The following is a 14,747-nucleotide window of genomic DNA, read 5'->3' on the forward strand; positions in this document are numbered from 1 at the left end:
GAGCAGCCGGGATATGACCCGGTGTCCATATGAGTTCCTGGGCATACAAGGTGAGGACTTTAGCCGCTAGGCTACTGTGCTGGGCCCATGTTAAAGACTCTGTAAGGCAGATTTGGAGAGACCGAGAGAGATCTTCCATCCATTGGTTCACTCCCACATCGCTAAAGCCCAACACCACGAAATCCCTGTGGATCTCCTGCGTGGCTGCGAGGGCCCACGCTCTTTGGGTCATTCTTGCCAACTTCTCATGTATGTTGGTAGAGCTGAATGGGAAGTGGAGCAGCTGGGACTTGAACCAGTACTCACATGAGATGCCGGCATTGCAGAGGCTTAGTATTTTGTGCCGCAGCGCTGGCCCCAGCTCTTTTTATCTTGCTAAGCCGTTGTCCACCTCCTCCGCCTGTATCCTCCCCTCCAGGCCTGGTGGATGAGGCCAGGCAATGCTCTTCAGAGAAAACCAGTTTCCTCCCGAGTAGAGTGCGGGTGAATACCCTGTTATGTGTAAATGTATAAAATGGTTTGCCACACTGTTAGGAACTTGAAACCACGTTTTAATGTTTTGGTCCTTTTTTTCCCCAATTAGAAAAGAAATGCCAGTGTTCCTGGTCCTGGTTGTTTTTATAACTGGGAACAATTTGGCTCCAAAGGGAAAGAAAATGGCTTTATATCAGCAGAGAGATGCCAGCTGCCTCTGGGTTTTCAGTGTCTCTGGGCCATGCCCCCAGCTGGCAGGTGTGGCCTGACCTGCAGCCCGCCAGCCTCTAGGGGAGACAGTTATGCTGTTGGGGGTCTCCTGCCGGGACTGAAGCATTCTGGGAAGGCTGGAGAAGTAGCCTCAGGTTGCAGAGTGGTAGTGAGAGAAAAGTCAGAGATCTTGGACGAGCAAGGGGTGAAGATCCCAAATCTGGGGAAAGCCCAGTCGGGGGATGTGGGCAAAGGATCTTGCATGACTGTGGCTTTTAAAGGAGAGTTTGGACAATTTCCATAAGGAAAGGGGTGGGGTAGGCCCTTGGCCCAGCAGTTCGGACTTCGGTTGGGATGCCCCCATCCCACAGGGCGTGTCTGGCTTTGCGTCCTGGCTCCACCTCTCCTTCCAGCTGCTTGGTGCTGGGCACCCTGGGAGGCGGTCACCTGCCACTCACATAGGAGAGACTCTGATGGAGTTTTCAGCTCTTGGGTCAATTAGAGAGTGAGCCAGTTAGTGGGGGAGCTCTGTGTTCTCTCATCTCTGCTTCTCAAATAACAATACATCTAAAGAAAGAAAGGAGGGGGTGGATTGGCACCTCATCTCTTAGAGTCCGTAGGTTTGAGCCTGCCTCTGCCTGCTAAAACAGATCCTGGGAGACAGGTGATGGCTCCTGAGTGCCTGGCTCCCAGTTCTGACCTGGCCCAGCCTTGGCTGCTGGGGAGTGACCCACGGCCTGGGAGCGTTCTGTCTCTGCCTCTTCCAGGCCCAACAGAAAAGGCAATAAGCGCAGTTACTCAGTGACTCTAAGCAAAAAAGCTGGGGCTGCGGGTGTGTGGTGTGCGTCACGCTAAAGGCATGATGATGTCATGGGCTGCTCTGCGGGAACATGGAGGGTGGGGAGTTGTTGAGGGCGTGAGGCGGGAGACTGAGCACTCCGTGACTCTAACTCCAGGAATGAAGAACAAGTTCAAGAAACAGCAGACCGTGGGATTCAGTGGGGGGTGGGGGTAGGGAACAGCCTATAGCAGTCGTGGCCCTAGCCAAAAGCACTCTTGGGGAGTGCCTGGGCCTCACACTGTCTTGAATTTCTCAGCCCCTTCCCTAGGAACCCAAGGGATGGCTGCATGGCAGGGGCAGACGTGGGCTGCCTCCACAGACTCTGGTGGCCTCATTAACCATGCACACTTGCTCAGGAGTGGGTGTCCCTGTCAAGCAAGTCCCACAGCAGCCCACTGCATTCCCTGGTCACCTTTCTCGGGGCTGTGCCAGCCTTTGCCCTGCATGCATGGGGGGGGGCTGTGTTGTTGGCAAACATCTGTTCATCACACCACGTGGTCAGGCAGAATCCCCAGGGATTCAAAGGATTTTAGCTGTTGCAGCCCAGCTCTCTGGGGAAGTTCATTCAGGAGGAGATGGAACGCCCAGCAGCTTAGCACTGCGGCTTCTGCAGCGAACACATGCTTTGCACTGGGAGGGGAGGTCGCCGCGCAGTGTGTGTGCATTCTGAACATAGAGCTGTGGCCTGGGAGCTGTTACTTTTACAGAAACAGAGAAAGCTAGGTGGTAATCTTCTAAGAAAGGACCATCCATCTTGTAGATTCTTCAGATACATTTTTGTATTCCAGAAATAGAGTTGCCCCAATATTCTGGCTCTTAAAATTAAGGTGAGCTATCCTCAAAAGCTAAGAAAAAGATTTCCCCTTTCTTTGCTTCTGTGTTACTGGTTGCTCCAGGCAGAGATCTCACTAAAAATGGCTGAATTGTGGTGTGGTGGGCTAAGCTGCTCCCGTGGACCCCGGCATCTTGTCCCAAGTCCTGCCTCCTCCTCTCTCTAATGCTCCTGGAAGGCAGGAGATGCCGTGCTGGGCTGCCTGCCGCCCACCGAGAGACCCACCCAGAGTTCCTGGCTCCTGGTTTCAGCCTGGCCCAGCCCTGGTGACTGTGGCCATTTGGGGAGTGAATCTGCACATGGAAGGCTTCTGTCTCCCTTTCGCCTCTGTCACCCTGTATTTCCAATATATGCATTTAAAAAATCTTAAAAAAAAAATGTAACCCAGCAGACAACGATAAGATGAAAATTCTGGTTTTGCTGTTTGCTGTGCTGTGCACTGCAGGACTGCGCCCTTGTCTGGGCCTCTGTCTTACGTGGAGGACTTTTTCCCAATGCAGTGTTCCCACTGGCTGAGCCCCCGGGATTGGAGTTCATTCTGAACTCTGTAGGTACAAGGCTTCAAATGACGAGGTGTATGTCTGTGTGTGTTAAGATCATTTATTTATTTCATTTTTATTGGAAAGTCAGATATACAGAGAGAGGAAGATCTTCTGTCTGCTGATTCACTCCCCAAGCGGCCTCAATGGCTGGAGCTGCGCCGATCCGAAACAGGGGCCCGGAGCCTCTTCCAGGTCTCCCACACGGTGCAGGGTTCCAAGGCCGTGGACCATCCTCAACTGCTTCCCCAGGCCACAAGCAGGGAGCTGGATGGGAAGTGGAGCTGCGGGATTAGAACCATCGCCCATATGGGATCCTGGTGCATGCAAGGCACTTTAGCCTCTAGGCTATTGGGCTGGGCCCAAGATTATTTAAAAGGCAGAACATCAGAGAGGCGTATCTTCCATCTACTGGTTGACTCCAACAGTGGCTGCAACAGCTAGGTCTGGCCCGGGCTGGACCCAGGATCTCTCTCCTGGTCTCCCACGTGGCTGCAGCAGTCCAAGCACTTAGCCCATCTTCCGCTGCCTTCCCAGGCACATTGGCAGGAAACTGGATTGGAAGTGGTACAGCCAAGCCTTGGACAGTGATACAGGACGCAGGTGTCACAAGCAGTGGCTTAACCCACTATGCCAGCCCTGTGTTCGGCTTTTGCTTTTTAATCGACCAGAATGAATTCAAATGGAAAGTGTTTCTTCCACTGGGATGGGAGAGTTCTTCAACTTAGTTTTGAATCTGATTTCAAACTTCAAAGCTTCTATTGCCCAACTGTATTTGCTTTTGGCAAACATTCTGAAATAATAACATGCTGATTTATTTACCAACAATTAAAAACAAGCCTAAAGCAAACACAGAAACTGTTTGTCCCGAATAGTCAGTTGGACGTCATTAGCTTACTGCTTTCTCAGTTTCTGTGGAAAGCGAATCTCTGCATAAAACGGAAGGAAGTCTGACACGTGCTGTGACGTGGATGATGCTTGAGGACCTCAGGCCCGGTGAGCTGGCAGCCACAGAGCGAGTGATGCCCTGAGACTCTCCCTCCCTGAGCTCCAGGGACTGTCGCTTTCACAGGCAGCGAAGGAGAGGGAGACCTGGGGAGTGGATGTGTCTTGGGAAGAATATCCACCGGAAGATGAGCCGCTTCCGGCGATGGTCGCAGAGCAGCGGGCAGGCGTGAGTGCCACAGACCGGGCACCGGGAAACGAATGAGATGTTCAGCATTACCTCTGTTGGTGGAAAGAGCCTGGAATGCACTGCTGCTCTGCGGGAAATCAGGATGGCAGCTGGATTCTGGGTAACCGAGTCTGTCCTGGCTGAAGGTCTCCAGGGTCACCGGTGGGACCTCTCCCCTGGCGATGCGGACTGTCCCGGCTCTCAGCGGGTGTGTCTGCCAGGCTGCTGCCAAGTGCCCTGTCTAGTGGCTGTCCCTGTCCTGTCGGTGCCATTGAGGGTGACACTGAGTGGACATGCATTTGCAGAAGGGAGCAGGGAGGACCTGCTGTGGGTCCTCCCGGTTGGAAGGAGAAGTCTTTGCTAGAAAGTCAGCTGTTGGGACAAGTGCTGGTCAAGTGAGTGTCCCCGTGGGACACCAGGCTTTCCGTCCGGGCCAAGCTCTGTTGACCTGAGCCAAAAGGAAACAAATGGATGCCAAAGGCAGGCTGAGGGAGCTTACCTCATGGGACAGCCACTGGGGTGATCCTGGGCCAGGGGCTTGTTCGACTGGGCGCTCTGGTGGGGAAGGCCGGCGGGGTGATGTGGGTGAGGGGTCAAGAGTGAGCAGCTGTCTGCCTAGTACTGCTTGCTCCTCGTGGCTCACAGAGTTCAGCAGATTGGCCAGCAGTCGTCTAAATGTTATTCTTGGTGTCCACCACTGTAGCCACAGGCCGCTGTGGCTGTGAAGTACCGGAAATGCAGCCATCCAAATCAAGGAACTTTTGTTTGGATTTAACTGGTTTGACTTTACAAGGTCCCCTGCACAGCTGCTGGTCGCCTGAGGATTCCAGAGAATTCCCATCCCCTCAGGGCTAGGCCTGAATACAGCTCCAGCGGTTTTATTTCTATGGTTTTACACATTTATTTACGGATTTGAAAGTAATGAGTGAGAGAGAGAGATGGTTCACTCCCCAAATGGCTGCAATGGCCAGAGCTGAGCCGATCCAAACCCAGGAGCCAGGAGCGTCTTCTAGGTTTCCCATGTGGGCCATCCTCTGCTGCTTTCCCAGGCCACAAGCAGGGAGTTGGATGGGAAGTAGAGCAGCTGGAATATGAATCAGCACCCATGTGGGATCCTGGCACAGGCAAGGTGAGGATTTAGGCACTAATCTGGGCCCGTGAGAGAGAGTTTCTGTCGTTTCATTCTCCAAGTGCATGTGACATCCGGGACTGGGCCGCGCTGACACTAGAAACCAGGAACTGCAGCCAGGCTCCACGTGGGGGTGGCAAGAGCCTGGTGGGCAGGCCGCAGTGCTGCCTCCCGCAGCCATTACTAGTAGGGAGATGGATGGGAAGCGTTGAGGAGGGGCTGCGTGGTGGCGGAGAGGGGAGGGCGCTCTGTTGGCTCTGGCATCCTGACTAGGAGTGGTTGGAGTCCGTGTTTCTGTGCTTCCACCCGATGCACCTGGGAAGGACACAGCAAATAGCCCAGCAACTTGGGCCCCGTGGAGCAAGCCAGGCCGAGTCCCTGGCTCCTGGTTCCTGTGGTTCACGGCCTGCTGTTAGGGCCACTTAGGGAATGAACCAATGTGGGCAAGATCGGTCAATCCCTTCCTTCCTACCTCCCTGTCCTCTCGCCTTCCTCTCTCTGCTGGCCTGACTTTCAAAGAAATAAACCTCACATACAAACTGTGGACTAGCCAGGACTGGCATGGGTACTCTAAAAACGAATTTCAGTGTTGTAAGTGGTGGCTTAACCTGCCAGTATCTCTCTCCTTTAAAGACTTGTGTTTTTATTTGAAAGGCAGTTACAGAGAGAGAAGGGGAGGGAAGGATCCTCTGTTGGCTGGTTCACTCCCTAAAAGGCCAAACAGCGGAGCTGAACTGATCAAAGCCAGGAGCCTGGAGCCTCTTCCGGGTCTCCCACACAGGTGCAGGGTCCCAAGACCTTGAGCTGTCTTCCACTGATTTTCTAGGCCATAATAAACAGGAAGCTGGATGGGAAGTAGAGTCGCTGGCACCTAAATTGGCACCCATGTGGGATGTTGACGTCACAGAGTGGCTTAACTGCGTGGGCCCTAGGGCTCTGCATGTGGGTGCTTACCTCAATAAAAGGAGATCTAGTATAATTAACTAATTACTGCTTGGTTAATCAATTGTTGATTTCAGTAAAGAATAATTCTTTCTTGAGCATCTGTGATAAGGCGGATGTGGTTTAAAAATGGAGACCTTCCTGGGATCTCTTGGAGCCTCCCTCGTGATGCTGTGCACGATTTTTTTTTTTAAGATTTATGTATTTTTTTTACTGGAAAGGCAGATTTACAGAGAGAAGCAGAGACAGAGAGGAAGATCTTCCAAATGCTGGTTCACTCCCCAAATGGTCAAAACAGCTGGTACTGAGCTGAAGCCAGAAGTCACGAACTTCTTCCAGGTCTCCCATGTGGGTGCAGGGTCCCAAGGCTTTGGGCCGTCCTCGACTGCTTTCCCAGGCTACGAGCAGGGAGCTGGATGGGAAGTGGAGCAGCCAGGACAGGAGGAAGCACACGTAAGGGATCCTGGCACATGCAAAGTGAGGATTTTAGCCACTAAGCTATCACACCAGGCCCTATTTCTCTATCTTTTATATCTTTAAGAAATCTTGCTTTGCTCATTGAGAAAAAAGAGGGAACATTCTAGACAATGAACTGTCATTCAACACTGAACAACAGAAAAAGAGCTACCAAGCCAGAGAAAATGCGAGTGAAAGGTGATGTGTGTTACAGGGTGAAGAAGTCGCTCTGGGTAGCCACACCGTGTGTGCGCCTGCTTCACCTTCCGGAAGAGGCACAGTTAAGACAGTGATGGGACAGCCCCCTGGGTCCCCAGCGGTCACCCTCCGTGAAGTAACTGCACTGTGAGCTTTCCCACGGCTGGAGTGGCCGCTGATGGCTTGCAGCTGCGAGGGGCCGCCGGGAAGCCTCTCCCCACCTCAGACTTGCAAGTCAGGAATGTTGTGGACCCCCACGCATGCCTCTTGTTGCCCAGGCAGGCGGAGGGCTCGAACCCCAGGGAACTCTGGTAGCAGCTGCCAGCTTCACTGCCTGCCTGCGCAGGCTCCTGGAGTGTGCACGGGGCCGGGTGGGGCAGGTGGACGCGGCTGCTTCCACGGGACACGGTGCTCACAGGTTGTACTCTTCCCCACCCACGCAGCTGCATCTGGAACTGTTCCCCACGGGCTGTCGTCTACTGGCAAGTGAGCAAGGACTAAGAGCCAGCACATTTTCACAGGCTGTCTTAAATACTCAGAGGAACCAAGTTTTCCTGAGATAACACATTTTTCCAGCATTATGCTCTCTACTCAAGTATGCAAGATAATGAAATGGAATGGTTCTTTAAAAATTTTTTTGTATTATTTGGAAAGCAGAGCAACAGAGAGGTGAACATACATGCATGTGCGCGTGCACACACACACACACACACACACACACACACACACACTGACAGATCGCTGTTCTATCTGCTCATCTGTGTTGTACTCACCAAATGCACACACAATAGCCAGCTCTGGGCCAGAAGTGCTGTCCAGGCCTCCCGTGTGGGTGGCAGGGACTCAGGTCCTGGAGCCTGCATGGCTTCCTCCCACACTGCACGTGAGCAGGAATCGGAATCTGAAGTGGCGCTCACGCCCTTGAACTCCGGCACTCTGGTATGGGGTGCAGGGGTCCCAGGCAGGGTCTAACCACCATGCCTGAAGCCCACCCTGTTCCTGGTCTATCCCAAGCAATAACATTTTAAGAAAATGCTATTTGAAAGGCAGAGATACAGAGAGAGAGAGAGAGGTTGAGAAAGGAGGAAATCGGTGGCTGGAGCTGGGCTGGTCTGCAGCTAGGAGCTTCTTTTAGGTCTCCCGTGCGGGTGCAGGGACCTAAGAACTTGAATCATCCTTCGCTGCTTTCCCACACTATCAGCAGGGAGCTGGATGGGAAGTGGAGCAGCTGGAACTTGAACCAGTGCTCCTGATTCGCTGGTGCGCCACATGCAGCGGCTTTACCTGTGAAGCCACAGCGCCAGATCCCAGCCCTGCCTCCCAGGTAGTCATAGTTATACAGCCATTTGCATCACCTTGGCTTTGTCCCTCGGTGGAGATATCCCAAGTTGCCCAGCTCTGAGTCAGTTGAGGCTTTCTCAGCCGTGTATTTTTGCGGCCCACCTGTCCCGAAACTGTGCCTCACAGTGAGTGGCTCAGCTGGCTGGCCCACAGCTAGCCATCATGGCTCCCCAACATGCAACTCACCACAACCCTGAGGAAATGAGGCAGGGCCGCCGTTTTTCCAGGAATTAGCCCCAAAGTGGCCAGCTGTTCATGCTGTTGTGGGAAACGTGGAGAAACAGAAGTCCGAGGGGGCCATTGCCCCTGGCCAGGAAGTGGAAGTTGGAGTAGATTAGGCAGGACTTGCCTGGAGAGGTACTTGCTGGGCCATGAGCTGTGAAGGCTGGGGGCCTGTTGCTCTTGAGTGTCCGGGCTGTTTCTGTCCGTCCTGGACCCAGGCCCAGTTTGGGGTGTAAAGGTCTTCCTGACACCCAGCAAAGGCCACCTCAGTGTGTTGGGAGAGTACAGTTCAGCCTCCTGCCTCCCATGCGGGCAGATCAGGCCAGGGCATCTTTATAAAAAGCAATGAATGCGAGTAGCATGAGCACTATTTGCAGAGGGTGCTGGCTCCGTGATGTTAGGCAAGGGGCTTCTGAGGTCCGAGCGAGGAGTAGGGGTGGCGGCAGGGCACCAGGAGGTTGCTGTTCTTTTTATCAACTTGGAAGGCAGAGTGCAGAAGAGCTTGCTCTTTTGCTGTTTAATCCCCAGATGCCAGCAGCAGTCAGGATGGGGTAAGGCCGAAGCTAGGTGCCCGGAATGCCTTCTGAACTCACGTGTGGGTGGCAGTGGCAGCAGCACTGTCTCTCTGGTGCATGGGCAGGGAGCTGCATCGGAAGCAGGCTGCCAGGACTCGAACCAGGGCTGCAGAAAGGGGTGCAGACATCCAAGCAGCCACTTCACCTGCCCCAGGGGTGTTTCTAAACACGAAACAACTCTGAGTTACACCTGAAACATCCCAAGAGCCTGGAGTTGTAGAAGAGGGAAAAAGGGTCCATCACGTGGGCTTGTGGGGTGGAGTTTTTCTAAGCTGTCTCTCCTGCTGGTGATGGGGAGCCTGGCGGAGGGGACAGGGTGTGGTAGCTCCTGTCCGCCTGAACCCCAGGGGAGTGCTGCTTCCTCTGGGTCAGCCCCAATCCCCTGTGCTTGGGTCCAGCCCTAGTGAAGGCCAGAGTGGTTGCAGCGTCAGCTGCTAGAGAGACATGCTGTCCCTTCTGTGTGCAGGTACCGAGTGAACTTCAGACCGCGCTACGTCACCAGGTACAAGACGGTGACACAGCTAGAGTGGAGGTGCTGCCCTGGCTTTCGAGGGGGAGACTGCCAAGAGGGTCCCCGAGACCCGGGGTGGATGCTGCGCCCCACGCCTGCCCGGCCACGAAGCAGTGTGAAGAAAGCCACAGGTAACTTCCCACAGGTGCTTTGCTGTGCACGGCCGCCTGTGGCAGCTCTAGTGCTGGGTCTATTGCCAGAACTCAGGACTGATGGTGCTGAGTGCGTAGACACACATAGCAGACAGATTTGTCTGAGAGCAGGAGCAATGGGAAGACACATTTTCCTGCCAGTGGAAGGCCTTGTTAGGGCCAACTTGTGTGAGCCAGCGCCCCAGAAGGTGGGGCAGAAATGCAGATGGCTTCACACCTGGTTAGCCTGAAACACTGGCAGTTCAAAGTGGTAGTTATAAGCCACCGCTTAGTATACCCACATTCTACATGGGACTGCTACTTCTAGTTCTGGCTACTCCACTTGTGATCCTGATTCCTGCTGAAATGCCCGGAAGGCGCAGCAGATGGCTCGTGTGAGTCCCTGCTACTGATGTGGGAGACCCAGATGGAATTCCTGGCTCTTAGCGTCACCTGACACAGCCATTTGGGGAGTGAACCAGTGGAAGACAGATCTCTGTCTCTTTGCTTTCTGTTGCTATGTTTGTGTTTAAAAATTCCTTTTGCTATCTGTTCTTTTTTTTCCTTCTAAAGGTTAAATTGATTTGAAAGGCAGAGTTACAGACAGAAGGCGAGAGCGAGCCAGAGAGGTCTCCATCTGCTGGCTCACTCCTTAGATGGCTGCAACAGCCGGGTGTGAACCAGGTGGAAGCTAGGAGCCTCTTTTGGGTGGCCCAGGACTCAAGCACTTGGTCCATCTTCTGCTGTTTTCCCAGGCACATTAGCAGAGAGCTGGACTGGAAGTGGAGCAGCTGGGACTTGAACCAGTGCCCGTGTGGGATGCTGGCCTGGGAGGCAGTGGCTTAACCCACTTGACAACAAACATGGCCCCTGCTATGTCTTTCAAATAAATAACTAGAAAATAAGTAGGCTCTTTCCTATTCTGGTTAGGATGAGATATTTGCAAAGTTTAGCCCAAGTTGGAATTTTCACCTGAGGTTACCATTGCCCTTGGGTGTAGCTTCAAACCAGTATGTCGTGTTGTCCAATGTGGGACATCCAGGAAAGACTTCAGTTGAGAGTCAGGCTGCTGCTTATGGTACCTTTGAAGTAAATATGTCATTGAAATAGTCACAGAATTGGAAAAACTGGCATTTAATGGATTAAAAGAATGAGTTTTTGTAGATAATTTTTTGACATTTCATGTTTTTACAGCATCTTTTTTCTTTATTTTGAAATATGTATATTTTACTTAGAGCGAGCTGGAATAGTCAGAGCTGAGCTGGTCTGAAGCTGGGAGCCAGGAGCTGCTTTTGGGTTCCCCACATGGTACATGGCCTTGGGTCATCGCGTACCGCTTTCTTAGGTCATTAGCAGAAAGCTGGGTTGGAAATAGAGCAACTAGGAGTAGAAGCAGCACTCCTGTGGAACACCAGTGCCGTAGGTGAGGCTTAACCTGCTTTGTTTGCCATCATGCAATTCCCCATCTTTTCTCTTTTTAATAAAGTTGAAACTGCAAGTTCCCACCCTAGATGTTGTTTTAGAAGGTTTTATTTTGCCATGAATTTTTCAGTTTCGAAATAAGTAGTGCTTCTAATATTGCGTATAAAACAGATTTTTAGATAATTTGCTATAAAAAGAATACATTAGAGGCTGGCACTGTGGCACAGCATGCTACTCTTCTGCCTGTATTCCATGGGGGTGCTTATTTGAGTCCCAGACGCTCTACTTCTGATATAGCTTACTAATGGCCTGCGAATACAGCAGAGGATGGCCTAAGACCTTGTGCCCTGTGCCCATGTGGGAGACCCAGAAGAAATCCTGGCTCCTGGCTTTGGATCAGCCCAGCTCTCTGCTGTTGTGGCCATTCGGGGAGCTAACCAGAGAAAGGAAGATCTCTCTTTTAGCTCTGTATTTCATACAAAATAAATTTTTTAAAAAGAAAGCAGTACATATCGACGGAAAAATTATATATAGAACAGAAGAACATGCTTTTTGTTATAAAATCAATTCTGATCATGGATTGAATACAGCCGAGGTGTTCCTGTGTGTGACACTGTGTGACGGACACCACATTTAGTTCATGAACACATGCACCCCCATATCCACACAGATTCCCAGAATGTGCTTGTGCTGTAGCCCCAGGTTTGCCGCTTGGATCGCCAGCTCCACCCCCTGCTGCCTGCCATGGCCTCTGGGAGCTGGGCTCTTGGGGTCCCACGCAGGGGTTGTGTCTGGGTTGCTTTTTCAGGATAATGTCCTCCAGGCTCATCCATGTTGTCTCCAGCAGGAACAGTAGAACACGGCATGATTTCTTTGTCCATCCATTGTCCATGGACACGTAGGTTGTTTTGGCGTCTTGGTTGCTGCCACGGTGAAGGTGGAGGTGCAAATGAACTGACGGAGAGCTGCTGATTTCACATCCCCAGTGCAGGGATTGTCGCATTGTGTAGTAGTGCTCCTTTCTTTGCTTTTTATTGGTGAGGCAGAGGAGAGGAGGAGATGGAGAGGAAGAGCGAGAGGGATACAAGGAGCGTGAGCTCACACCTGGTGCTTTCCTGCCCGGATGCCTGCAGCAGCCGGGCTGCTCCTGGGTCAAAGCTGGAAGCAAAGATCTGAAGCCAGGTCTCCCACCTCGGCAGCAGGAATCCGGTTCCTGGAGCCGCCATCACCCTGGCCTCCCAGGATAGGCATTGACGGGGAACGGGGACCAACCTTCCTTAGGAAGTTGATGCTAGCTACTCCAGTGTGGGGCGTGGGCACTTTAAGCTATAACCCAAATGCCTGCCCTGTCCCCGTGGTAACGACCACTGACGTTCCCACCTCCAGTGTACAGGGCCCCATCTCACGCCCTCCCTGACCATTGCTATGCTTGGTGGTTCTGATCACAGCCACTGTCTTTCTCTGCTTCGTGTGGTTCTATCAGAATACCGCAGACTGGGCAGTTCAGAGCGGGCTTTCTCTCACACGTGCAGGCTGGGCAGTCTGGTGGCGAGGAAGTGACACTTCATTGTTGAGGGTGGAGCCCTCCTGAGTTAGACATTGCTAAAGGGCCCCACCTCTTCATACTGTCACAATGGCAACGAGTCTTGGCGAGGCCGTTCAAACCATAGCAACCGTCCTAATGTTTTGCTAGGAAACACTGTTTCCTGTGTCTGCATGTCCATTTTGTTCAGGCAAAATGCTTTCATCCTACAGATGTTCAGCGCTCTCCTGTGTCTGACAGGCTCCATATCGGGTGTTGGGAAAGATGAAAAGCCAGCTAGTCACAGTCCCTGACCTCATGGAAGACACCATGAGGCAGTGATTACAGTAAATCATGACAGGTGCTATGATGGGGAAACCATTTGGGGGCTGGTGGATCACAATGGTTGATCTTTAGTTTTCATCTTTTTCAAAGTTTCAACATATGAGGAGACTTATAAGCTTTGTGGCAAAATGAAATCTAAGTTTATTTGGGTGCAAAATTGTTTTTGAAATCCATGCCTAGGTTTTTTTCATTTTATGCATTTCCAAGAATACTTTCAAAGGTTGACTCATTTGAAAGGCAGAGTTGTGGAGGGAGGTGGGAGGAAGAGCGAGAGCTCCCTACCATTCATTGAGTTGCTCCCCAAATGACCACAGTGGCCAGAGCTGGCCAGGGCAAAAGCCATAAACCTGGAACTCTGTATCACCCACAGGGGTGGCAGGGGCCCAGGCACTTGGGTGCCATTCTCCACTGCTTTCCCAGGCACATTAGTAGACAGCTGGATCAGAAGTGGAGCAGCCGGGATTTGAACTGATACTCATCTGGGATGCTGGTGGTGGCTTATCTCACTGCATCCCAACACAGGCCACCCAATTCAGGAAAGATTGTATGCATGGATTCAAAAAAAAAAAAATACTTGTACCTAAAATAAACTTCTCTTTTAATTACATTTTCTATGAATTTTTGGGAGTTTATTTTAAAGGCGGGCAGCAGGGGTTGGGGGGTAGTAAGTGGGGAAAAAAAGAATCTTCATCCATTGGGTCAGTGCCCAAATGTTCTCAGCAGTTGGGGTCGGGCCAGGTAAAAGCCAGGCGCCTGGAACTGCGCCTGGGTCTCTCCTGTCGGGGAAGAGGCCCCAGTACTCAGCTGTCACCTGCTGCCTCCTGGGCTGTGAGCATCTAAAGCAGTGGCTTTACCCACTGTGGCACAGCAGCCAGCCTCCCGTGAACTTTTTGGAGCATGTTGATATGCAAGTTAATAATACGAATAGCTTAATAAGGACAAATAGGAAAAACAGCAGCCTTCCTCCTTTTCCTACACTCTCCCATCCCAGAAGTAGTTATTTTACATTCTGTAGAGGAATCCTTGGGGATTGACCTCTTTAGTAACTTCTTGTGGGACATAAGGCTATGGCTCCCCGTCAGCCATCCCCACCTGTTCTACCTGGCTATGTCAGGTTTGTATCGATTTCTGGCTGGCGTTTACATTGTAACGGGCAGGCAGTGGATGCCTCGAGGTCATGTGGTGTACCGTGAATAGATTGTTTCCTACACAGATTCTGGATGGCTGACCCTAATAATTAGCTTATGTTTTTTCTTTGCTTGGTTTTCTAAGCTTTTATTTCAAGGTTTATTTATTTTATTTTTATTTGAAAGACAGAGTGACAGAGAGAAGGAGAGACAGAGACAAAGATCTTCCATATGCTGGTTCACTCTGCAAATGGTTGCAATGGCTGTAGCTGAGCTGATCCAAAGCCAGAAGCCAGAAGCCAGGAGCTTCTTCCCAGTATCCCATATGGGTGCAGGATCCCAAGGCACTGGGCCACTCTCCACTGCTTTCTGATACATTAGCAGGGAGCTGGATGGGAAGTGGAGTAGCCACCTGCAGTGCCAACAACTATATGAGCCCCAATTCACATGCTGGCTGCTCTACCTCCAGTCCAGTTCCCTATGAATGTATCAGGAAGCAATGGAGAGGCCCAGGTCCTTGGGCACCTGCACCCACACAGGAGCCCCAGAGAAAGCTCCTGGCTCCTGGCTTCAGAGTAGCTTAGCTCCAGCCATTGCGACCATTTGGGGAGTGGACCAGCAGGTGGAGAACCTGTCTCTCCCTTTTTCTCTCTGTAACTCTGCCTTTCAAGTAAACAAAGAAATCTCTGAAATAATTAGGCATAGATTTAAAATTTTTTTGCATCAAAAAAAACATATGCTTTTTAAAAAGATTGT

General features: G+C 51.7%; 1 protein-coding gene across 2 annotated transcripts in view; it reads left to right on the forward strand.

Annotated features, from left to right (window-relative positions):
• Positions 1-14,747, forward strand: part of EMILIN2 (elastin microfibril interfacer 2) — a 55,559-nt gene that overhangs the window by 15,628 nt on the left and 25,184 nt on the right. For both annotated transcript variants that reach the window (XM_004579718.4, XM_058676985.1), the window contains exon 3: positions 9,400-9,575. In XM_004579718.4, coding sequence (XP_004579775.2) covers positions 9,400-9,575 — 176 coding nt within the window. The remainder of the gene's footprint in view (positions 1-9,399; positions 9,576-14,747) is intronic.

Source organism: Ochotona princeps, chromosome 18, assembly GCF_030435755.1.
Source record: "Ochotona princeps isolate mOchPri1 chromosome 18, mOchPri1.hap1, whole genome shotgun sequence".
Classification (NCBI taxonomy): domain Eukaryota; kingdom Metazoa; phylum Chordata; class Mammalia; order Lagomorpha; family Ochotonidae; genus Ochotona; species Ochotona princeps.